General features: G+C 40.9%; 1 protein-coding gene across 1 annotated transcript in view; it reads right to left on the bottom strand.

Annotated features, from left to right (window-relative positions):
- IRAG2 (inositol 1,4,5-triphosphate receptor associated 2) overlaps positions 1 to 24196 on the bottom strand; it is a gene marked incomplete at its 5' end in the record, with an annotated part of 39440 nt that overhangs the window by 9527 nt on the left and 5717 nt on the right. Inside the window, 19 exons of the mRNA XM_080637193.1 lie at positions 595 to 711; positions 839 to 903; positions 987 to 1033; positions 4557 to 4638; positions 5443 to 5590; positions 6727 to 6835; positions 7817 to 7882; positions 8784 to 8845; positions 11063 to 11225; positions 11656 to 11770; positions 13258 to 13421; positions 16797 to 16898; positions 17257 to 17370; positions 18959 to 19058; positions 19161 to 19225; positions 19331 to 19390; positions 22108 to 22164; positions 22712 to 22789; positions 23998 to 24048. Coding sequence (XP_080493319.1) covers positions 595 to 711; positions 839 to 903; positions 987 to 1033; positions 4557 to 4638; positions 5443 to 5590; positions 6727 to 6835; positions 7817 to 7882; positions 8784 to 8845; positions 11063 to 11225; positions 11656 to 11770; positions 13258 to 13421; positions 16797 to 16898; positions 17257 to 17370; positions 18959 to 19058; positions 19161 to 19225; positions 19331 to 19390; positions 22108 to 22164; positions 22712 to 22789; positions 23998 to 24048 — 1765 coding nt within the window. The remainder of the gene's footprint in view (positions 1 to 594; positions 712 to 838; positions 904 to 986; positions 1034 to 4556; positions 4639 to 5442; positions 5591 to 6726; positions 6836 to 7816; positions 7883 to 8783; positions 8846 to 11062; positions 11226 to 11655; positions 11771 to 13257; positions 13422 to 16796; positions 16899 to 17256; positions 17371 to 18958; positions 19059 to 19160; positions 19226 to 19330; positions 19391 to 22107; positions 22165 to 22711; positions 22790 to 23997; positions 24049 to 24196) is intronic.

Genomic DNA, 24196 nt, shown 5'->3' with positions numbered 1-24196 from the left:
TGTTTTTAGTCTTTAGGGGGAAGAAGCACCATCAGATCTGGCAAAAATACATCTTCTGCATGTTTCTGGCTATAGCAAAACCCAGAACTACACAAAAGGGCCTATCCTCATCTCTCCTGTTGACCCATCCCAGCTACCGGTGCACTGGACATCAGTTTTGAAAGAGACAGAAGTGACATTTAGTCTAGCTGTGTCCTTAAACCTTTTAAAACCATGAAAGCAATCTCTCTCTGCCCAAAATTACCTGGGGTTTAGTACCCAACACAATATTTTGCCAGCTGAAAAAGCATCAAGTTTTCACTAAGTTAGTTCATGTTCACCTCTTGCCATACTGTAGACTACCAGCCTCCAGCAAGTAGATAAAGCCTTCTTCCTACTTAGTCTCAGAGAGGGTTGAGGGCATTTGCAGGTGAAAATATTTGCAAAGATTGAAAAATAACTTGTGAATTTCTTATGCATTTTCTTCACTTCAAAGATATGTAACTAAATGATGTTAAGGTCCTATCCAACCCTAAGTATTCTATGATTCTATATGCTGGAAGCAATCAATTTCTGCACTGCATAAGTGCCAGTGATCTGCAGCAGTTACTGTACCTGACACAGGACCAGCCGGATCCTTACTGTTGTTTTTCTCCATTGCTACAGAAGTTGGCACATCTTCCTCTTTTTCACGTGAATGCTTGAGTGGTTTTTCCTCTGTAACAAGGCGGCCTATAACATCAATCAAGAGAAGACAGAGCTTTTACTGTTCAGTAAATGTGCACGCTTGAACGTAGCTATTTCCCAGTATTTACAGTGCAAAAGGTTCACACACCTGTGCCCCAAATTAAGGGCTTACCTGTTACTGGTGCAGTGCTTTCCAAAGAGGATGTAAGAACTTCTTGGCGTGAAGTTAAGCGATTACTGCTAAAACAAAATTATTTCAGATACTTATCCATATTATACAATCTTAATAAAGGCTTTTAAAAGCTTATGCAAAACCTGACCTGGATGGGATCAAATTGGCTGGTAGTGGTGGCTCTGCACAGTCAATCTTAATGGAAAGAGAGAAGAGTTAGTACCAGAGAAAGGCTTGCTGTGCGAGCAGAAAATTTGTATGTCAAAGTTTTGATTTCCCCAGCTGTGCGTGAGTTATTTCAGCACTGAGAATTACATGGTGCACGCAGATTCTTCTACTAGTCTAAAGCCACCCATACATAACTATGTAGCTTGGCATGTTATCACCATTAGGAGTGATAACTGTGCTTCTACAGAAGTCTTATCTCAGGAGAATCAGCTGGCTTCTGACTTCATGTTTTGCTTTTAACGCACATTTTGAAGTGACCAATGTATGTGTTATCACACCACTGTTCTGTCTTCCTGTTGTACAGCAAGTTATATCCATTTTCTAGGCCTTGATCCCAAACCCGACAAGTGAGACTCACAGAGCTTCACTTGCTATAGAAGTCAGGCTTGTTTAAACAATAAAATAAACTTAATAGAAGTGTTACTGTTACTGGCTCAACCAAACAGATGATTCAGAATGCAGAAAACTTGTATGCAGTGGAAATCATTCCTGCCCATGGCACAGAGTTGGAACCAGATGGTATTTAAGGTCCCTTCCAACCCAAACCATTCTATGATATACGTTGTGTTGTATGTTTTAGTGTCTGACTTTGAATGATACTAGTTTTTCAATATTATGTATAACTACCTAACCACTTCAAAAGGCTTCAGGCCTCCTCCTTTGTATACAAACAGTAAAGAGGAATTAAGCAGTTAAATGCTGGTCCATAATTTTTTTTCCATGTTCCTTTGGCTGCTACAGTGCAGTCCTGCACCCAAGCCTTATCACATCACAGACAAAACCAATATCCTCTTAAGGCTTTTAATGTGGCAAGGGAGATACTCAATGGAAAATATCCCTCTTCTTCATTTTACCATAACTTGCTATTTAATGGATAGACTGGTCTCTCTTCATGGGTGAAAATGCAGGGTGAAACAGAGTTTTAAAGGATTAAGTTGATAATTACTTGTGGTGATCTCCACTGCTAAAGAGGAGCTCCGAATAGGGAAAAAACCCAAACACAAACTTATCCCCAAGCAGAGAACGTATGAGGCTATATCCAACTTTGGGTGACTCCCTATATATCAAGCATCCAAAATCACTACTGAAGTTGGTGGGACAACAGAAAACCATGTCAGCAAGCAATCATCTATGTTCTGGTATCTTCTCTGCCTCCTCAAACATCTTCAGAGGACCCAGAAAAGCCAGCAAATAGGAAAAGGAGGTGACCAAGGACCTCTGGTCTCTTCCAAGACCGCTCCCAGCATTAGAAAGCACCTTCTCTCTCCTTTCCATATCAGAACTTGACTGTATCCGCAGAACCTTGCCCCAGGCAGCCACGTGTTTCCTCTAATGCAAATCCAGGCTATTTTTATTCATATTTGAATTTTCTATTAACCTTAAGGAAGTACAGCATTGCATTTGCCTTGTTCAGGCCATTAGTTCTACAGGAATATTGGCAAAGAAGGTGAAAATGAATAGCATGTTAGAATGAAAACAAAAGAAATCTAAATGGTTTTTAGAAGGGACACCCCCCCAACCCCCCCCCAACAAAAGTTACCAATCAACCCAGAACTGACTAAAGCAATACATTATTCTACATGCCTTCTCCCACCCCAAGTAATAACATGGTTGCTGCTTTCTATTGGCAGTGAAGGAATCCTCAATTAAGATTTTAAAACCCCATACTATCAGGATTGTGAGCTGCCATGGATTGCACAGGGTACACTTATACAGGAAACACAACACCAAGAAGAAGCCACAGTATTCTAGATCTCCTAATAAAATCTGTTTGCACAGGGCATTACAGAGTGGTGTTTCTCCGCGAGTAAAGGATTGCATCAAAGAGGATCCTGCAGTACATCCCTAATCACTTTTTTCCCCTCTCCATCCCTTTGATAATCATAATAATCCAAGGATCCTCTGTCACAGCAGACAAATTTTGGCCACAATCTTGTATAACTCCTCCCAAACAAGAATTAACATTTGGAAGGCCTATCATCTGGTTTTTAGAATGTGATGTGGCTTCCACACTTATAAATCAAAACAAGTATAAGAAGGCCAAACTTCATCTGGCCCTCACAGGAGCTCATTTATTAAATAACCTCTGAACTCCTACAATGACAACATTTTCATGAAACAATTTGAGTTACTTACATGCTGAAGGATTCTATCTGCACAAACACACCTGCAACCACAGTGTAATAAAACAAAACAAAAAACTAGGGAGATTTTCCCTATTAAACAAGGATATTCAAATTTTGCTGCATGTCACGGTTTTGAGAACTGATACGGGACGCAGCCCACTTGCCTTTTCTCTGGAGCAAGCTTTAATGTTTTTATTATTCCCCCTCTTGAATATTAACATGAAAAGTATATATTAAAAAATAAGAAGGAAAAAAAGACAGAAATGGAAAATGACATCTCTGGGCCATTACTGGAATTACAGAAACCACCAGAGAAATGAAGCACAGTCATTTCAAACAACTTTGCAAGTTGTGACTTTCCAGAAGGACTGTGTAAAGCTGGAACCTTTAAGATTATCCCCTTTAAGGTGACTTACATAGTAGCAGCACAGGCTTGGAGCTCCTCATCTGCTCTACTGCAGCTGAGCAGCATTCTGAAAACACAGGTAACCCCACTCTTACTTTTCACCCTCACTGCACTGTGTGCTTTGATTTGCCACTGCAACCAGATCACTGCTGCACTTAGAGGTACCACACAGTAGTGAGGGTAGGTCTGAGGTTGCCTGCTCATTAGTCTGGCAGAGGTTATTTCCAGGTTCACAGAAACCACTGACCAATATTATTCCATCATCACCTCCAGTACTGGAGCTCGTAAAGCTAATTAGAAGCCCTGCTGCATGGCAGGGCTGAGGTCCAGATTTCAGTAGTAAGCATTGTGGCACTGAGCACAGCTAGGTGTGCTGAGCTGCATGCAGCTCATCTTGCTGTTGCCATGAGAAAGCTCAAGCTGTAGATGCAGGATTCAATACAGCAATGGAGACATATCTGAGCACATCAGCTGAAGAACAATTTTCATACAGCAAAGATGTCGGTTTTCAGCTGTTACATGGTAGCCGTGGGAGAAAGTGCAGAGAAAGGCAGCATTCACAGCTAACGCATCCTGTGGCTTCTTGCGGGTGGATAAGAAGAGTGAAATCACTCAGACTTCCCTGGCAGAACCAAGTATTACTGCAGAAACAGCACTGTCTCAAGCCTGGAAACCACATTTAAAAGCACTCCCCCAGCTAAAAGCATGACCCAGATGCATGCGAACATTATGACATTTGGGTCTGTAGTTATCTATCAGTATTCTAGAAGTGTGCCCAAATAGAAGGGACTACCCCACAGAGAACAAGATGTCACAGCACCCTGTTTACTGATGCCAGCTCCATTCACCTTGAGCAGTGCTGATTTATAGCTTCTCTATCTGGAGCTGGGTCTGAGTAAGGCACTAAATGCTTGAACCCATTCAAAACCACATCTCAGGCATTAGAGACAGCACTCACCTCAGTAAGTGAAGAGTCCATCATTGTAATGGAAACAGGAAGGTCTGCATCAGTACAGTTACCAACAGAGCATATTTTCCACCTAGCAATACAAGTTATTTGCATATTGCCCAAACAACAGTGAGATATATTGCCCGTTTTCCTTAAGCACATAACAACTGAAGTCACCACTATCTGTATAGTCAGACAGCTGGTCTCCCAGAGAAAGGCAAATTCATCACTAACATCAATCTCTCCTCCCCCAAACAGCAAGAACCACCACCAGTCCTCCCAACCTCCTCCACACTGCACAACTCTACAGAAAACCCATGGCAAAAGCTTCAAGAGCTGCTGTTTTGCTGCAGACTGCCTGTCTGCATCTTCAGGATCATCCTCATCTTTTAAAATATTCACCGACAATAGTCAGCTAGATTTCATAATCCTAAGCGGTTCAATCTCTATTTAAAAGATCTAAGGAGGCAGCCTGATAAACAGAGCCATCAGAATTCCTGCTTTACACTCTGGAAAAATGTAATTGAGACTCCTCAAAGCCAACAAGATTTTGACTCCTGAATGGGAGTCAAATAGGAGTGAAAGGGAGTGTCAGTAGTGAGTTAAATACTGAAAATAAACACAAGAATGCCTACATCAAGCCTCATTTCTCCAGGATGAAATGGTAAGACCATCACTGTATTTAGCTGGTTTCAGTAAAAGCTGTCATAGGTTGTTAATAGAAGTGAAGAGCTATCCCACAACACCATTAGCTGACCACCAGGCATCCAGTATTTCCTATGAGATGCCTGCTGCTGAGCTCAGCATCTGCTGGGGATACAGTTTTCCTTGGAACCTACTAGATCCCATGGACTCTTCCACCCTTCACCCAAAAGCGGTTATTCTGTCATCTTACCTGTGCCCCACTGATGTCACACCTGAAGTGGACCCATGTCCCGAATGGCAGCTTTCAAACACGCAGCTGTCAGAGTTCTGTCTACAAGGCCAACTCCAGCCGTGCTCAGGAGGGCTATTTGCGCATGAGGTTTCCAAGTTCAGAGCCTCTGTGAAGAGAGACGCGTGTGAAGAGTGGTGGTCACTGTCAAAGTTGGGTTCAGTCACATACCAGGTTTTGACTAAGTCTGAAAACATCAAGAAGCAAACCAACCAAGTACAGATTTATAATAAAGCTGCTTCCATCTCGGTACGAAGGGGTTATGTGGCCCAGACATATTTTGCGTATGGAGAGTTTGCAGCACCTGGGGACAGGGGTTTTCCATCAGTCAGGTTATAGATACTTCTGCACAGGACAGGTTTGTTGTGGTGAATTGTTTTGTGTGGCAGAGAGGCCTGGGAAATAGATATTTTTTTTGCATCAACACTCAACTGGTGCAAGCTGAGAATACCTGCCTCCTTTGTGGTTGTATCATGATGGTACAGCAAGATGCAAGAGCACTCCAAGTTGACCCACTGAAACAGCCCTTGCAGAATGTTCTTGTAAGGAACACATGCAACCGATCAAGAGCTTCTTCCCTTTCCCCCAGGATGCTGTAGAATTATGTTTGAGTATTTCGCAGCTTGTGTGAGGAGACGCTCTGTCGTGCCAGCTTACTGCAGGAAGGAATGCTTTGTCTATAGAATCCCAAAGGCACTCTGTAGTTCTGTGGCCCTGTACTGCACATCTGTCAGCATCTTTTAATACTTGTAAGGCTTGAGAGTCACAGGGAAGTACGAACATTTTAGGAATGCAGAAGAAATCAGCAAATACAATTATTTGAATCTCAGTAGCTATGGCACCTGTTTAAGTTCTTAAACCAGGACTGACCTCAGCTCAGTAGCAAAGTAGCAGGTCATCACTTGCTATCTCAGTGTGTGCCAGTCAGAAAGAACAGGAAGAACATAATTCAAGCCCTCTTGATCCAGACTGGCAAGCTTCTCAGGAAAACACATGGATGTATGATTTATACCAATGGTCCCTCAAGCCTTTGGGTTCTCCTGTTAGGCAGACAGCCAGCCACCTTTTCAGGCCCTTCACTGCAAGCGTTATAAACTTGGGTCACCCCCCTAGATTACATGCAGAAACAGATGGATGACAGATATTGCACTCCCTATGGTGCATGTTTAGCACCATTGATGCTGTTCTATTAACCCTTTATATTTCAGGATCAAGAGGAAAATAGACAACACCATCGGGTCTTACCTAGCAGAAGCGCACTATGCCAGTATGAATCATCTGAGGGCAGTATCCTGGGAAGTTCAGTGCCCAGGGTGGGTCCTGCACTCCACCATCGCTTAGAGCAATGGAGCTGCTAATGGAAAAATAGAGAGCAGTGCTGTTGTTCAGTCACACTGAATACATTAATGCCATCAACTCCCCTTCCCCGCCCCCACGCAGCTGCATCTGCATAATGTGATACTAACAGTTACACAAATATGTCATCTGTTGTTTTTTGTCTAGAAAAGCTAACATCCTTAATGGGCAGAACAGGTACAGGAAGAGGTAGAATAATTCAACTTTACATTTGCAAGAGACATGCCGGTTGAAGCCAGGTCTAGAGTGAAATACTACAAGACCAGGCACGATGAGCAGGACAAAAGAACCAAGCAAACCACCAACCAAACCCTGTAAAAAACCTAACCAAAACAACTGAAAAAACCATAAACCCTTTCAGCCAAGCCAACCATGTGGACTGAGAAGGGACCATTCCTCCAGCATCCAGCACCTGCTCCACAGGTGAGATCCTTCAGCAGGAGCAGAAGGGCAGCTTTTTGTCTTTTTGAAGACAAAGCACTGTCCCCACCATCCCCTGCCCCTGAATGCACACCACTTCCTTGCTGTTTAGTGCTGAAGAGGCGTCACCTGAAGACGGCTCGAGGAAACTTCTGAGCAACACTTATGCAGCTTCATTTGACCTCGTGCTGCTTAAGTAATGAAAACTAGTAAAGAAATTGGAAGATGTAGCCTCATCTTAAGCCTCTGATCCATCTCAGAATGCAATTTATCAAACACTTGCATTTTGTCACAACTATTCAGAAGCAACAGGAGACGGTTTTGCAGTAAGGTTTGAGTATACTTTCATATGTGTGTATACACGTGCATGCCTATATACATGTCTCTCAAATTATACTTATTGAATATTTAACTTGGCAGAGTTTCTCACAAGGAAAGTTAGTCACTTCCTTCAGGTCATAAAAAAAACAAACCCAAACCAAAACCAAACAAACCCAAACCCCACAAAACCAGTGTCACATTTTAACATCTCAGCAATGGTCATAGCCAGCACACTTACCTTCTCTTTTACCAGCTCAGTTGAAGAGGGCAGCACACTGTAGTCAGAATCTAACTCTGCACAGCACTGTTGCGATAGAGAAATAGTTTATGGCAGGCAGCCATAGAAGAAAAAAGGTAAAAAAAGTAGGAATAACACTACTACTGATTAGGAATATAATAAATTTTATCTTTCTAACCGAACTATTTCAGCTGTTGGGAAAATTAAGCAGTTTCCCCTTGCTACTTTCAGCCTTTATTTCTGCAGACCTTTATGCACAAATACAGGTTCTATTTGCATTCAGCTGGTCCACAGTTTTCTTTCTGCTCTTATGCCGCTGTTACAGCCTAGGATACATTTCAAGATCCTCTGTTTGCCTTTATAAATACCTTGTTGTTCTATGTTAAATCCAGACCGTTAAAACCTGAGCTGTAGCAATCCTTACTAGAGCTGGTTGGGAAAAAAAGTCTTCCCACAACATCTCCCCCTCCACCCCCTTCCAAACTTGAATAAAGTATTTTTATTCAAAGCAAAGCACTCCAGAGTTACATAATTTCCAACATTTTTCAGAGGGGCACAGAAGTAGGAACTGTTCCATTGCCTATTCTAACGTCTGGATACTGAAAAATATCTTATTACGAGATTTTAAATACTTGGTTGTTAAGATTGCCTGCAGAAGAGAGGGCTTATTGAGGGGATCAAATTACATCAATGCACCAGGGAAAATTTCCGTCAGCCCTGTTTGATATGATCAGCAATAACTGTTACAGTGAAGGCCACCACCACACCTGTAAGTTCTAGCCCATTTTTTCTCCCCAAAGGCTGAAGGAGGAAAATAATGATGTGCTTTCGGTTATGTGCATGTTAGAAGAGAAGAAATCAGATGCTGCCAAACTATTTGCAGTTCATCTCAGCTGCAGAGGTCCTTCCACCAGAGCACCTCCTGTGCAAGCCTACCTTTTCCTCTCCCACCAAACAAGCATCATACCTGACACAGCAATTCACAGAGTTTTCTTTGAAGCAGTTCCCATCTCAGCGCATTAGCAGTTGCTATGAAGAGACATTTACAAGTCTTACAGGGTTCCTTATAATTTGATAACAAGTGGTTGGATGTTTTGGCATCTTAAACCTGACTACTGCCTATCACAAATGCATTGTTCTTTGCTTCAGTCTAGTTTTATGTACAACAATTTTTCACAGGGAAGAGAATTTTAAAAGTGCATTCTGTTTTGAGTGTTCAACCCTACAGAAAACACCGGGCACTTTCTCTTCCTTGTCGTTGCTTTTCCTCTGGCTATAAGTGGGAGAGCAATGCTTCCTCACATCGTCAGAGTAAAGGTGTCACAGTTCCCTGTGAAATGGACAATTCCATTACAGCTTATTGGAAGAAAAGCATTTCTCCCTCCAATTTGATATCCTGTACAGAAGTTTTAAAGTCAACAGGCTTTATGTTATGCTTAGAAACATTCTTTGTTCAAGTTTAGCAATGCCAGGGCCTCCCTCTGGTGACTTCTACCATGACATAAGTCTATCATATGTGGCTTTCAAGCCTATTAAGCTGTGGCTTTTATACCACAGCTAACTAATGTGTGGAGTGGTGGTGAAAGGAGATTTCATTAGCACTGTTGCTTCAGTGCCCTGGCTGAGGCAGCTTTCAATCTTGTTCAGATTTTTCACTGGATGAAGGCTGTAGCAATTAGTGGCAAGGCATGATTAGACATCTGAAATAGAAGGAGCTGTGCCAGGCTGACTTAGGTTAAGTAGTAGCTTCTGTGGACAACACGTTCCCTAATTTCTTGTCTCTTACCATGCAGGTGGGAGGAAGTAGGGGAACAGAGTGGATAAGCTGGTGAGAAAGAGACCACAGCTCAGGCCTTTGGTCAGAAGTGACACTAGACTCGTCCGGCTTTCTGGAGGAACCAATATAAAGTACTGTCCTCCCCCACTCCCATCTCTGTTTGCCATCCCTGTTCTTTGTAACATTTCACAATTTCTCTACATATCTACCACTTTATTTCTATTTATTTACAGAATGAGATTTCTACACACTACCTGGAATAAAGCCAGGGTCTTAGCCATTTTCAGGGTGGTGGTGTTATGGGGGAGTCTAAGGGGTTTTAAGCTATCTATTCCTCCTCCCCCCCCCCCCCCAACCAGTCCCTTCCACATGCCTGAAAAGAGTGGTTCTCCCTCTTATAGTTGACTCTAACTCACTTTGCATAAGATTTTTATCTATTCAGAGCTGGAAAATCGGCACATTATTTCCATTGTTATGACTCTTGCTAAAACAAAAGAAGCAACTCCACACTTTGGAGGAAGCAGTAAGCATGAAAGCAGCACAAACACACACACATGAACAATGCCGAAACACTGGTCAGAAGTCAGCAAACACAGTTTGGAGCTGTCTCTGCCCATCAGTGCATAACAGTTGTGCCTTAGAGCCAAGACATAGAGTCTCATGTAATTTTTCCTACAAGGCAAACTGTAGTTTCACATAAAGTTGTTTACAATGCACATATGTTGAGCATCATTCACATTACCCTGGACAATGCATGCAAACCTTAGATGGGCTTAATTCAGTCAATTTTTTTTCCTGTAAGCAAGTGATATGCACTCCCGAATTTGCAGAAAAAAAGCTATGTGCTGGAATCAAACTACTGCGTTCTCTAATTGCCCAAGCTTTTGGGGTGTTTATGTCAGCAAGTGAGCAAGAGGTAATATGAAGTTTCCATGGTTCTGTAGCAAAAGTTGTGTGTGTATGACGCAATGACATGATTGCTTTCCACTAAAGAGAGCAATCTAGTACCATGCAGTTATTCAAAAATAGAAAGCAAAACCAAGCAGAATGCAGAACAAAACCAGATCTTTTTGGTACAGGGAGCTAAGGAAAGAAGTACGATTTTGTTTGGAATAAGGTGGGATATTCAGGTGTGGGGACAGCACCTTTGAAAAAGGAGTGCCGGTGCCTCCCATGGAGTACTAACCCTTTCCTCCTGGAATTGCAGATTTTGTTAGGAGGTTCTGCAGCTTTGGTCCAGCCCAACACCCACTCACTGGGATCCCACCTGACTCTCAGCCCAGACGCCATGGCTGCAGATGTCAAAGGAGAAAGGAAAAAAAGAAAGAGAAAAACAAACAAAGAAAGACTCCAGAGAGCATTTTACCGGATGACCTGCAGATCAGACCTATTACCCCTTGCCATAACTAAGCCATAAAGGATTTGCCCATGCAAGAGTGAAAGCTGGCACACCACCAGTAGTTACTCACTTTTCTGGTCTTCCACCTTTTCTTGAAGCAACTGGCAAGTGCTTGTTAAAGCTTCATTCACATCCTTGAGTTTTTGCTGCTCAGAAATGGCTTCCTCTAACTTGCATTTCAAGGATGCAGCTTCCTTACAAGCAAAGTGAAACGCTTCAACTTGATCCTTCGCCTAAGCAGAAACCAATATTTAAGAAAAAAGAAGGGAATAAAAAGGAAATAAAGCAGCCTGGCTAACACAAGGAGCCTCTACAGTTCATGTAAATGAAACTGAACTGCATCTGTTCTTTCTCAGGAAGTGATAAAGCTCCCTCTGAACTTCTGCATTTTTACACTGGGGTGGACTGTGTATGGAAGCTATTTTTGGGCTTTTTTTCTTTTCTTTTTTTTTTTAAGCCACCACAAATATGCAATGCTGCCTCTTTCATCAGCAAACTGTTGTCACCACCCCCTCAAATTTTACTTCCTCTGCTGGTTCCACTTTTGCAGTGAGGCACTGCATTCCGAACATGCGATTTCCTTTCCAAAGGGCAGCGATGCATTGTACGTAGCCTTTTGTATCTGTTTGTTTCCTGTGCAGAAGGAACTAGAGCATCCCTTACCTGTTTGCTGGCATCCTCAAGCTGCTTAGTAGCTTTTTGCAGCTCTAAACCAAGGGCTTCTGCCTGGCCAGCAGTTTCTTCTTGTAACTGTTTGACAGTTTCTATCTCGCGTTGCCTGCAGGGTGGAAGCACACAAACCACAATCAGTTACTGACATTTTAGAGCAGGCATGCCCGGGAGATGACACATGCTCGTTGTCAAGACACGCATCAAGAACCACATTCAGCTGTTACATACTGCAGTTCCTCAGGATGCAGCACCAGGGACCTAGTTCTTTCTAAGCACAATTCAACCCAGTAGACAGATAAGGCTTTTCTACAGCACTTCCAGAATTAGGAAAGGGATAGAGCTTTTCCCTGGTTTGTCTCCTGCTGAACAGTGCAATTGCTGTGCCAGGCCCAGCCAGCTGCGTATCAGCTCCTGGAATATCCAGAGAATTCCCAAAGAGCAAGAGCTGGCAAGCAGATGCCACCAGAACCAGTATAAAGATGAAGGCTTTCAAGGAACCCCTTCTTTTCCATTGCCGAAACCTTTGGCCCATTTCTTCTCCAACTTACCTTCACTTGTTTTTTTTTTTCTCCTTGCTATCACCACAAACAGTTTTGAAGCAGAAAAGCAGCTTTAAGAAATAAAGCTATCAGTATTTTTATAAGCGCTTTCCTGAGTGAAGGCAGAGCATGTGGGAGGTCTACATTAACAACGTTAAGCAGAAGGTAAGTCAGGCAGAAGTGTAGTATGACTGCTTCGTGTTAGCTCTCCGGGATGCAAAGCCCTAGGAAGCTGCTTACACCCAAACCCAGGTAAAGGCATGTGTGTAAGAAGTTACGTTTACTGTAGGACAGCAGAAGGCTGACACGGTGCATAAGCTTGTCCACAAGGACAGAAAATTCAGATTACTTGTTCTGGAAAAATACACAAACACCTCACAAAAAAAACCCCCAAACCCCAAGCCAAGTAAAAAACCCAAAACCAAAACAACAAAACACCCCCGACTAGCTACTTTCTTGAATGTCTGAGGAGAGGGCTGGCAGGCAGTTTTACCCCTGCTGTCTTTTGCTGTCATATTTGTCACATCAAAACTCATAGCAGGAACCATGTGACAATAAGCTAAAATTTAAGGTTATGTTTTCATATTTAATAACTGTTGAATCTATACCCTTAAATAGACTGAAATGCTACATTGCCTGACCTAGCAATTGTCTCCCAACACAATAACACCTGCAGAAATATATTTTACCGGTCTTGTACTTCACACAAACCCCAGCAGTTTATTTAATGGTGGCACCTGCTAGATAGGCAGTGCCCTCTTGCTTTAACTGCTCAGCCTGTAGTCTCCCTGGTGTTTTCAAAGACATCTCTAAGATCATGTGTTAGCTCATACATAAACCTTAACTCCCACGTAGTGTAAATGTTATGCTAGAATGAGATTAACTCTCCAGAACATCAGATAGTTTCCTCTGTGAAATGTCTTCAGAATTCAGTAAGCTTTGTTCCACGAGACAAAAAAAACCCAACCCCAAACCACCCCCACCACCCCCAAAAGGCTAGGCAAACAACAACAACAAGCTGAAAACAGAAAGACACGCTCCTTTGAAGGGGTACCTGGCAGAGAGCTCTTTCCTTAGGTGAAGTTGCTCTGTCTTGGTTCTCCTCAGGTTGGCTGCCATTCGAATAAAATCCTTATCTAGGGATTCTTTGTATTTTTCCAAGAGATGAAGTTTCTGGATCCAAAGGTGTGTTTTTTCTCCTAGTTCTTGCTTGAGAACCTGTGGAATTTTGAAACTGAACTGCCATGTGATTAAATGAGGAGTAGAGCCAGGGAGTAAACCAGAACCATGGTGAGATAAGAATTGATTTCTTTGCTCCACCATTTAATATCATCACCTACATCCAACACTACCAGCAGTAAAGAAGGTGGATAACTGACAATATTTTGTCATCTGCTCAGACAACTTCTGGTTGGGGTGGGGGGTGGGGGAACAGGGAGAGATATGGAAAAAATACATGCTAATAAGCAAAAAAAAATTATAAAGGAGAAATGGGTGTTTGTGTTGTACAGAGCTGCTTTCTGCAGTCTAATACCTTAACAAAGCTACTTAGATGTCAAACCTGTGCCCTCTGACACCTGAATCTGATGGGACGTGGGGATATACAGGCTAGACTCCTGCCAAGTTTTAGTACTTTAAGACTTTAAGATGGAGCAATGCCTAAGTTTGCACAAGAAAACGTACACCTTCAGTATGATCAATTTGACAAATGGCTCCCACTTTTTTCACAAGGTTACTTTAAATCAAAAGCTATTCTCAGCCTGTCTTTCTAAGTAGATCTAGGGTGCACAGATACTTCTCTTCCTCATTGTCCCTTGTAAAACAGATATACAGTTAATAAGTACTTATGATAATCATGGCAGAAGATTACGTGGTACAGGAGGCAGTCTTAACTTACTCCAGAAAAACTCTGTCACAAGATGTACAGATACAGCAACGGAAAACGCATTTCATAAGTGAAGTTTTAATAATGACTATCTTGCAGTAAGCACTAAAATGGATAATTTAGACTTCTGTGACCATTTCCTCAAAGTACAACTAAGCCCACTAGCACCAAATTGAGTTTGTATTACAGCAAAATAAAACCCAACCAAACAATGGTAAATGCATATTTCAGTTTGAGGATATATCTAGCAGATGAAAAATATCCAAGAGATGACCACGTGACAAGGGCTTTCAGTTTTGCCTCTGATTAGTAGGAAGAAAAAGGGGAAGAGAGTAATAATGAGGTGTTTAGCAACATAGAATTCTCCATTTCTCTAAACAGTAACTTGCAGTATAAAGTACTGAGAACAAAAAATCCAGACCTCTTTGTCTGACCTTGTTCAACAGAACATGCAAAATAGTGAATTATAAAGAATGCTTAATGAAAATCAAACAAAGGTCAGGTAAAAATGAGGTTCCTAATTCTGGGACTTTACATTAGTTCAAAGGGGAAAACATTAATTCTAGAACATGGGCTACATTATCTACTTGCTAGATAATGTTAGAGCCTAAAGTTGTTTGTGAGCTTCAAACAACAAAAAAAAAAGCACATCCAGTGTCATGCTACAAAAAAACCCAGCTGCCAGAGCTAGATAGGTTTACTAGGATGACATGGAATGTGACCATATGCAAATGTCCACATCCTGAAGACCAGTTTCTCAGCCAAGGCAAGCAACACTCACTCTTAGAAATAACGTGACTTTGACATGTAAGTGCCATAGGCTCAGCAGGGCACATGACACAGTCTTATCTTCCAGCAGGAGAAAGGTGAAATAGTTTTTAGCAGCACCATCTGTGTATGCTTAAATATATGTATATATGCACAAAAACACAGACTTAAAATTTAGTCTATGAATAATATACTTTAAACATGCTTAAAAATGTTAAACCCCAGCAGAACATGTCCATAATATATTTCACAGGAAATGGTGGGGAAGTGTTTAGGCTTTAAGTGGGAATATATAGTCCAAGATTTAATTAATTTGTCTACAAAAACTCTAAGGTTAGAAGAAGCTACTCTGAATTTTTCTTTTTTGGATCTACTGTTGTTCAGCTCCATCTATCATATTTCCCATACATCTGTGTTGATCTAGCTAGGTGAAGACAATATATTTGACATGAAGTCGCTTCCCATCCCTACAAGTCTCAGAAAGATGGGCCCTTTTATTTCTAAAGAATCTTGTTCTTTGATCCTCTGTTAATGTAGTTTTCAAATGCATTGCTACCTAGGAGCCAGAATAGTATTCATTGGCCATGATCAACCCCAGCACCCACACCAGAAGTTGTTAGTTTCACATGTTTAACAGGAATACGATCCCAACATGCATGGTAAGTTAACAAGCGTTTTTCAGCTGTGACAGCTTTGAAGGAGGAAGTTTTTAGTCGAGATCAAAGAGCTACAGCAAGGCGGGAGCCGGAAGTTTCCTAGAGTCTACCCAGTCATACCAGGGTGAAGAAACAGAGACACTTGCACCTTCGCCAAAGGAACGCTTTCAGGACTTCCATAAAAAAGGAAAAAAAAAACCCCAAACTTAGAGCTGGCTGCAGGACTGGACGGCTCTGACTGCTCATGCCTGCCCAGAGAAGACAAAGAGGGCCAGCTACAGCATTTTGCAGCACTAGAGGAAAAGTGTAGGTTTCTGCTTAAAAGCTAACAGCTTAAAGCAGCACATACTGTGATGCCACCTGCTATTACCCAAGTAGGATGAACTGAGTTTTTGCATCTATTAAGGAGCTGAAAGACAGCATTAATATACAGCTTGGTGGAGCTCTCCATAGCAGTGTTCCTAACAACAAATTAGCAAGAAGGGGCTGGTTAGAGAAAAAGCTTCATCCTGTGAGATGAAAATTTCAGAACCTGTGCTGTTACACGAGAGGGTAGGAGGGAACAATACAAAGAGTTGAGCTGTGCCCGCAGACTGCTGCTATCACATAGGGAAGTTATTTTTGCTGGTTGCCTTGAGCAAAAGCCTTTACTTTGAAGCCTCACGAGAAGTATGAGTAAAAGTAAAAATACATTAGATTAAGGTGTAAAAGATGGTTTTGTAGGAACTTTTCCTGTGCAGTGTGTCCAGAAAAAACAGAATTCTCTGCCTTTCAAAAGAAAGCAAACGCTATGAAGGTTTTGATTTGGAAGTCTGGTTATAAAGCCACCTCTATCCTCCCCAGTGCTAAAACCAACTACTATTGTAGTCGGATTCAGAGCACAGTAGAAAATAGGTGCTCAAGGCACAGAGAAGCATGTAGTTGGCAAACAAGCTTCATCATTCACACAGTATAGCATTGCCATGTGACCTCATTTTCATCTTCAAATTGACTTGCTTCATCTACCCTTTCTTCAAGCATAGTTTTAACGAAGTGAGCTCTTGCACAAGACAGGTCAGGAAAAGCTCAGTATTTAAGTGAAAAGCAATCATCTCCTTCCTCCTCCTCCTCACAAAAAAAGTTACAAAAGACTATTTCTCTCCATACAGCCATCTCCAGCCCCCAAACGTACTGCTACGATCTCAAGTAATTAATATACATAGCATGCAGCAGTAAGATACCCACCTCAAGATTTTGCACAGCCCAACTATTTCATAAAATAGCTTTAGAGAAACGGTTGCTTACCACAAGTTTTCTTTCCCAAGCATGTTGCATGCTCACATCAGAATCTTTTACCCATTGTAAAGAAGCCATTATCAGCTCCTCTGCTTCAGAGGCTTCCTCTTGCTGAAAAACAAAAAATCAAATCAAACAAAACCCCAAACCGACCACCCCTCCCCCCACAAAACCAACCAACCAACCAACCAAGAACAAAAAAAACCAACCAACCAAACCCCAAACCATGGCATTTCCAGTACTAGTCTGACAGCGCTGCCCAGAATTACCCAGGTTATAAGTGACAGTGTTAGCGTAGGCGCCAAGTGACACTGTTAGAGTGAATATACCCCCTCCCTGCACTCCCAAAGCTGCTATTCTTAATTTTTCAAAAGGAGTAAGGATGATCCAAGTATCAGTGCTAGGAGACATCTCAGTTAAAAGGCCGAGAGAAGAGCATATCCTTATTCACGTGAGCTCTGCCACTGACCAGATTTCGCATGACAGCCTTAAATTTTTCTCCCCCATATTCAGGTCCCTGAAGTAAAACCAGCACTTCACGGTCCAGTGTTTCATCCAGGGATGTCCATTCAGTCTTGGTAATCTTTGAAGAGATGGAAGAGCCAGCTAGTTTATTTTGACATCTCCTTATTTCAAACCAGCATCAGTGACATTTAGACTTCCCTGAAGTATCCTTGTGTTGTATTTACCAGAAGGTCAGAGCTACTGAAACTTGCGAAAGCTTTTCATGTCATGGGGATTTAAAAGGAAAAAAGCAAGCCAGCCAAGCTGCTGAGTGATCCAATGTAAATTTTCACATCAGGAGTAAGCAAGAGAAAGTCGATAATTAGTTATCTTCATTCAGAAGAGGCTTTACCAAGTAATGAACAAGCAGAGCCATTACTTGCTTTACAGGTGATTTGGTGGAATTGTGTCTCACTGCAACATTTGAGAGACAAACACAATGACTCACTGTGGCTATGGGGAGCTGTAGTAGGGGATTGTACATTATTTTTGAAATGGAGCTGCTTAGCCAAGTATACCTCTCTTTTCCAGGCCTGTAGTTTTAGTCTATTAGTAGATTTTTTTCTTTTCCTGTGGCAAATGCTAACTCTTTGCAAATGCTTCACATGCAAAAACATGGGAAAGTCTTACAAGAAAAATCACTGTGATAGAATATATTGGATATCAGCTCTGCTACACAGCTTGCGTTTGAAGGGAAGACAGCACTCTCAGGAAGAATGGGACTCCGTGGAATATCTTTAGGGAAATGGGCACAGAATAGCTCAGACAAAAATCTGAACCGAAACCACAATGTACATATAAATCATTTTTGGGGTTCTTATTGGTTCTTCCCCATTAGAGTGCTGGAAAGCTCCAAGAACAATAAATTAGAGACCAAATTTCCAGTGTTATGTGAAGCTTGTCTGATCAAAAGCATAGTTCCCAGAAGTCACCAAACCGCATGCCAGGTGTTCTGCAGAGGATACAGGGGACACTAAAACTCCAAACCAACAGGCTCAACTGCAGCACTAAGGTTGTGTCAGCCTGTGCCGGACTCAGAGGGATGACTCCCCTGTCGTCCCCTGAGTTACTATTCAGACCTCACTGGGGCAGTGATGCCCCCCCAAAGATAAGTCTCCATTGTATCTGCTGAGGAGCAAGGGAATGGTACGTACAGGCAGATGCTTATCAGAGTTCCTAAAGAATAAATTAGGTGAAGACTCTACAACCCTGTCAAGGTGATTACTCTAATGCTCAATTTTCCTTTTCACTACATTAGATCTCAAGGAAAATGAAGTTTCCCCTCCTGCAATTGAAAATCATTGTTCATATCTCATCTAGGCAGTACAAGAAGAAACCAGACTGTTACTTCCTGCAGCATAATAGCCTTTATATATTTGAAAACTCATGTCTTCTCCTATAAGTCTGCCAGCTACACGCATGGCTCTAGCTCTTCCAGATTAACTTTTAAAATCCCATTTTTTTTAGATCTCCAAAGTGCTCTGTTTTTCTTTGTACTTTCTCCAACGTACTTTGGACAATAATGTAACCTTCACATTCTATGCTTGCATAGTAGGATTAATGACTTTGAATTCCAAGGCTATCTAATGATCTACAGGGAATGAGCTTTGTTCTTGCCAACTGATGCAAGACGCTGGAATTATATTCAATAAAGATTTGAGTCATACCTCAGAAGACTGAGCAAGTTCCAGTTCACAGTGCAGTGAATTCGTCCCTTCAGGAATATTGCTGTTCAATTTGCACAACAACGGAAAATTCAACCCATTTCTAAAAGAAGCAAGAAAGATAAATAAATAAATAAATAAAACAAATCCACCCTTTTTGACTTTTGACAAACTGCATTTCCTGGGGCTTGTTTGCAATACTCACGAGATCAGCTCTTGCTGCATGTGTTGCATGTTCTCCAGTAGCTTATTCTTTTCTGTCCGCAAAGTCTAAAACATACATCAGACCTGGTTAGAGCATTAATTTGTCATGCAGAATAAGCGTGCATATCCTTTGCTTTCTCCTCTCATAAAAAACTAAATTTGGTCCCATACCTCTATTATTGCAGAACACTCCACAATGGTTAACTTCAGTTCTTTGATGTCCTGCTCTTTCTGTGGAGAAAAAAACCTTTAAATGACACAACCCAACAACTAGCACATTGAAGTGCATTTGTAACACTTACAGCTATGATGTATTGTAACCAGAATAATACTATATTCAATCCTACATCATAGCAGTAAGCTGTGCTGTTTAGGTTTGCGCAGCAGTCTGATTACATAACATAAAAATGGTTGCAAATTTTAAAGAATACAGTGAATTACCTTGCATGCTGGCTAACAATGCACTTCAATGACCTTTTCTATGTAGCTCCTAAAATTAAGGAGACAGAAAATCTCTTTCCAGTTTCTACGCTTTATTACTTACCTGGTTTTTGTACCAGCATTAGCTTCTTAAGCTAAATGGAAGGACTCTGTGTTTAGCTGAAAAACTGGACTATGAACAAGAGGTTTAATCCCAACTGATCCTTAAAACAGGTTGCAATGTTCAGAGTTTATTCTCATTAGTTTTCATGATTAAAGACATAGGGCGTAACACTCACCAGATTAAACACTGTCTAATGAAAGAGCTGATAGAGAATATATCAACCCTCACGGTAAGACAGAGGAGTTAGTAAAAGTAGTAGCTTTCTTAGCATCACAAACCAGCAATGAGCTTCACTCATGTAATGCCATTACAATAGAAGATTGCACAGACAAGTACAGGAATTTCAAGTAGGAGCTCTGGTCCTCTCGCCCTTTTTATCTACAGTTCTTCCTACTCTTTATTTTTAAAAATAGTTGATGGTTTTGAAAGAGATGAAATACACAGAAAGCTAAGCAGGAAAAGCAAGGTTATAGAATGAAGTTTCCAGCCTTGGTAGAGAAAACTGATGTATGGTGCTGAAGGTTTAAAATAAAATTAAAACAAAACAAAACAAAAAAAAACACCAAGCCCCAATAAAAATAATAATAATAATAAACCCCCCAAAAAACAAAACAAAACAAAAAAAAACAAAACAGCAGCAAACAAAAAAAAACACACACAAACGCCAAAAAACCCGTGTCGTGGTTTAAACCCAGCCACACAGCTCGTTCACTCACTCCCCCCCTTTCCTCCCCCCACTCCCAGAGGGACGAGGGGGAGAATTGAAAGAATGTAACTCCCACGAGTAAAGATAAGAACAGTCCAGTAACTGAGGTATAACACAAATCACTACTGCTACCATCAATAATAATAATGATAAAGGAAATAACAAGGGAAGAGAATATAACACCTTGCGACCCGTCGACCAATACCTTGCCCCCACCCAGCAGTGAACCTTCTGGGTAACTCCCGTTTACATCCTGGGCATGACGTGCTGTGGTATGGAATACCTCTTTGGCTAGTTTGGGTCAGGTGTCCTGTCCCTGCTTCCTCCTGGCTTCCCCTCCTCCCTGACAGAGCATGAGACTCACAAAGTCCTCGGTCAGAATAAACATTACTGAGCAGCAACTAAAAACATCAGTGTTATCAGCGCTGTTGCTAGGCCAAAAGTCAAAACCACAGCACTGCACAAGCTACTAAGAAGGAGAAAAAAAATGACTGCTACTGCTGAACCCAGGACAACCCCAAAGCATTATCTATCTTCATGTACCTTCTGCAGGCCTGGAAAAGAAAGGTTGGCATAATAATTTTTGATAACCAACAATCCTATCCAATCTACCTTTGTATAAAAAACTATGGGCTTTTTCTAGCTTACAGGTAAACCCTAATACCACTGATCCTAAACCAAACAACTCAGTTTTCCATACCAGTTTCTTCAAGGTTATACAAAATGGTCAGCTTTACCTACAAGAACATGCAATCTGTGTTCAAAATTCCCATTTAGTCAATACACTAGAAAAGCCTTTTTAAAATTCAAGGATACTAACAAGGCCACAAAAGTTTTGAATCATTCAAGGAGGGAGGAGTGAAAGCTGTTTAAAAACATACCAAAAAGAAAGAGTTAATTCTTTTGTGCCCTTAAGCTGTTTCAGTTAAAAAAAAACTCAATAAAACCCTCCTAAAAAACACTCTGATACAAAATTATTGGCAGAATCACACTGAAGTCAGGTCGTCACTCTTTAAATTCAGCTGCAAAACTGGTTTTTACAAACAGCCCAATAGTCAAACGTTTCATCTGCTGATTTAGAACGTGTCCTGCTAAATAAAAATTCCATTAGCCTAGAAGGCTTTCTGCATAATTCATGAATCCAGAGAATTCCAATGCCCTTACGTAGGCTTATGTCTTTGCTTTCTAATAGAAAATACAATTTTAAAACTAACACCAGAAATGTTTGGTTTTCAGCAAAACCTAGGTAATTCTACCTCACTAATGAGAAAGGACAAATTTGCTTTTCCATTGGGCTCTAAATCAGTTTGGCACAAAATTTAAGCAATCAAAGTAAAACACAAAGGAAAGGGTCTTCTGCAGGTACGTTCTTTCATCAGGTGTTAAAAGTAGCCTGTAACCTTCAGAAGCTTCTGTATGTTTTTCTGAAGTTTGCAAGTTTGTTTTGTTTTAATAAGTTGTGATTTTTTTTCTTTTTTTAAACAAAATCAAAATCCTGAAACCTTTAATTATGCTGACTCATAACCAGGTCCTAAAGCAGTTCTCGCCTACTTTGAAGCAATTTATAGGATCAGGTTCTGTAGTGTGATAACAGTAGAAATAAAAGTGCCACAGTGAAGACTATTGCCTTGCCTTTTCACAAAACATAACATAATCAGTATTTTCAGTCAAGACAATAATGAAGTAAGAGCAACTAACCTGGATCAAGCTTGCCTCTTTATTCACCACAGTGGTCTCATAGACATGCACTTGTATCTAAAGAATGAAAAGATCAAAAATACTTCCTGTCATTGGTATGCACTATAACACAAGTCTCTTCCTGTGTTCGACTTGAAAGGGAAAAAGGTTATTAACATTCCCATTTTAGAAAAATCGGGTTCTTTGAGTACCTTGGATGGTGTTCTTCAAAGTTCAAATCTTGTTCCCAGTTAAAAGTGAAAGTTTTCTCAGCTTTCACAGCCATTTTTTTTTCCTCTTGTGTGTTCAGGGTAATAGTTTCAGCAAGATCAGCCAAAGCAAAGCTTTCTAACATTTTCTCAAATAGTGGGGAAAAGGTTTTCTAAAAGGAAACATTCTTTCCTTAAAGGAAATAATGGAACTGTGGGCTGTTTATATCAACCCGGTTTTTAATGTCCAGACAGTAACTTTCTTAGTCAAAGCTGTCACTTTGTCTGATTGCACTGCAGTTTTTTAACAAAGACAGATTCAGGGCTGTCTGCCTTCCAGAACTAGAAATTCTTCTCACTAGACACAAGTAATCTATAGGCTGTCCTTCTGTTCCTCCTAGAGTTGAAATGCTTACTTGAAGTTCTGCTGCATTTTTAGACAGCTCCAATATCTTCTTTTGAAGTCCATCGGTATCCATGCTGTTCCTAATATTCTAAACAAGATAGAGTGCACAGGCACAGCTGAATTGATTGACAGTTTCTCCTTGAAGAAACTAGGCAAAATGACATCTCCACCCCCAAGGTGCTGCCTACTCTACAGCGCTACCAGTATTTATGCACATGCATTCTATGTGCTTGCATCACTGAAACTGTTTCTGCTCCTTTTTCCCCTCATTTCTCTACAGCACTGTTAAAAGAGAAAAACTTCAAAATGCGATTTATAAGCAGACCTAAAAAGCTAAGGAAAAGCTTTCAGGCCTGTAGCATGGGGATTATTTTAGGGAAGATGCAGTTTAATAGCTATTTGCAATTACAAGCTTTTCAGAAAGACCAATCTTGAGCATGGTAAGCATGCAAAGAACAATGACTATCATGTCTGTGTAATAAGATCCCCAAATCCATGAAGTGCTCTTTTCACTACTACACATAATTTAACTTGTTTCTCTATTTCATCCTAAATAGTCTAAGACACAGGCTATAAGCAAGTATTAAAACATTTGATTACCTGATAAAAAAAACTGGCTTATAAAACATTTACGTTAACAAAATAAAATAGTGAATAGCTTTTCTCCAAACAAGAAAACCCCAGACAAACAGGAAAAGAAAAGAAAAAAGGAAAAAAAAAAAAAACCCACCAAACATCAAAAAAAAACCCAACCAAGAGATACAGCTCCATTAGCAGTATATTCCCTACAAGCCTCATAGGTCCTTAAGCAGTGCCAATGGATCTATCTGCAAGTGGAACCTTCAGTCATTGCATAATGTTTTTGGAGTTACATTTCTATACAAGATTCCTCCTTTGTATCTTAAAGGAGGGAAATAGAAGCGAACGTGAAAAAGTGTTCAGTGGAGATTGTTTCAATATAGTTATAATACTTACAGCTGTGTTAACCAGAAATATTTTTAATTTGCCTATAAATCTTTGAAAAAAGCTTTGAAAAAGGAGGAAAAGCAGCTGTTTGTCCCTGTCCCCCATGCTTCCCCCAACCTCATATCCGTACTTACTCAGCAGATGGAAAGTCTGAAGCACAGTGCAGCTTCAAGACACAGAGTTTTATGATAAGTCATCCTTGTAAAATGAAAGATACCTTGATAACCTAATTAACATGTTAGGCTTCAAAGTCTAACAAACATTAATTTCTTAACCGTGAACTTTTAGTTAGACAAGAACACGTACTTACAAAATCATGATTTATTTTACCTCTTCCTGGAGAGAAGTAACTTTGATGATGAGAGACTGATTTTCTTTTTCCTGGTGAGGTTTATTAAAAGAAAAAGAAGTATTTTGTTTTTAGCATGTCAAGTTCAACGTCCAAAGCCAAACTAAGCCAGAGAGCAACAGGCCACAAACGCATCCAGAGCCCAACATGAAGCTGTGGTGCAGCATTCCTTTGCTTCAG

The sequence above is a fragment of the Psittacula echo genome (genome assembly GCF_963264785.1).
Source record: "Psittacula echo genome assembly, chromosome: 1".
Classification (NCBI taxonomy): domain Eukaryota; kingdom Metazoa; phylum Chordata; class Aves; order Psittaciformes; family Psittacidae; genus Psittacula; species Psittacula echo.
Note: the sequence above shows the minus strand (reverse complement) of the source record. Positions and strands in the feature narration are given on the sequence as shown.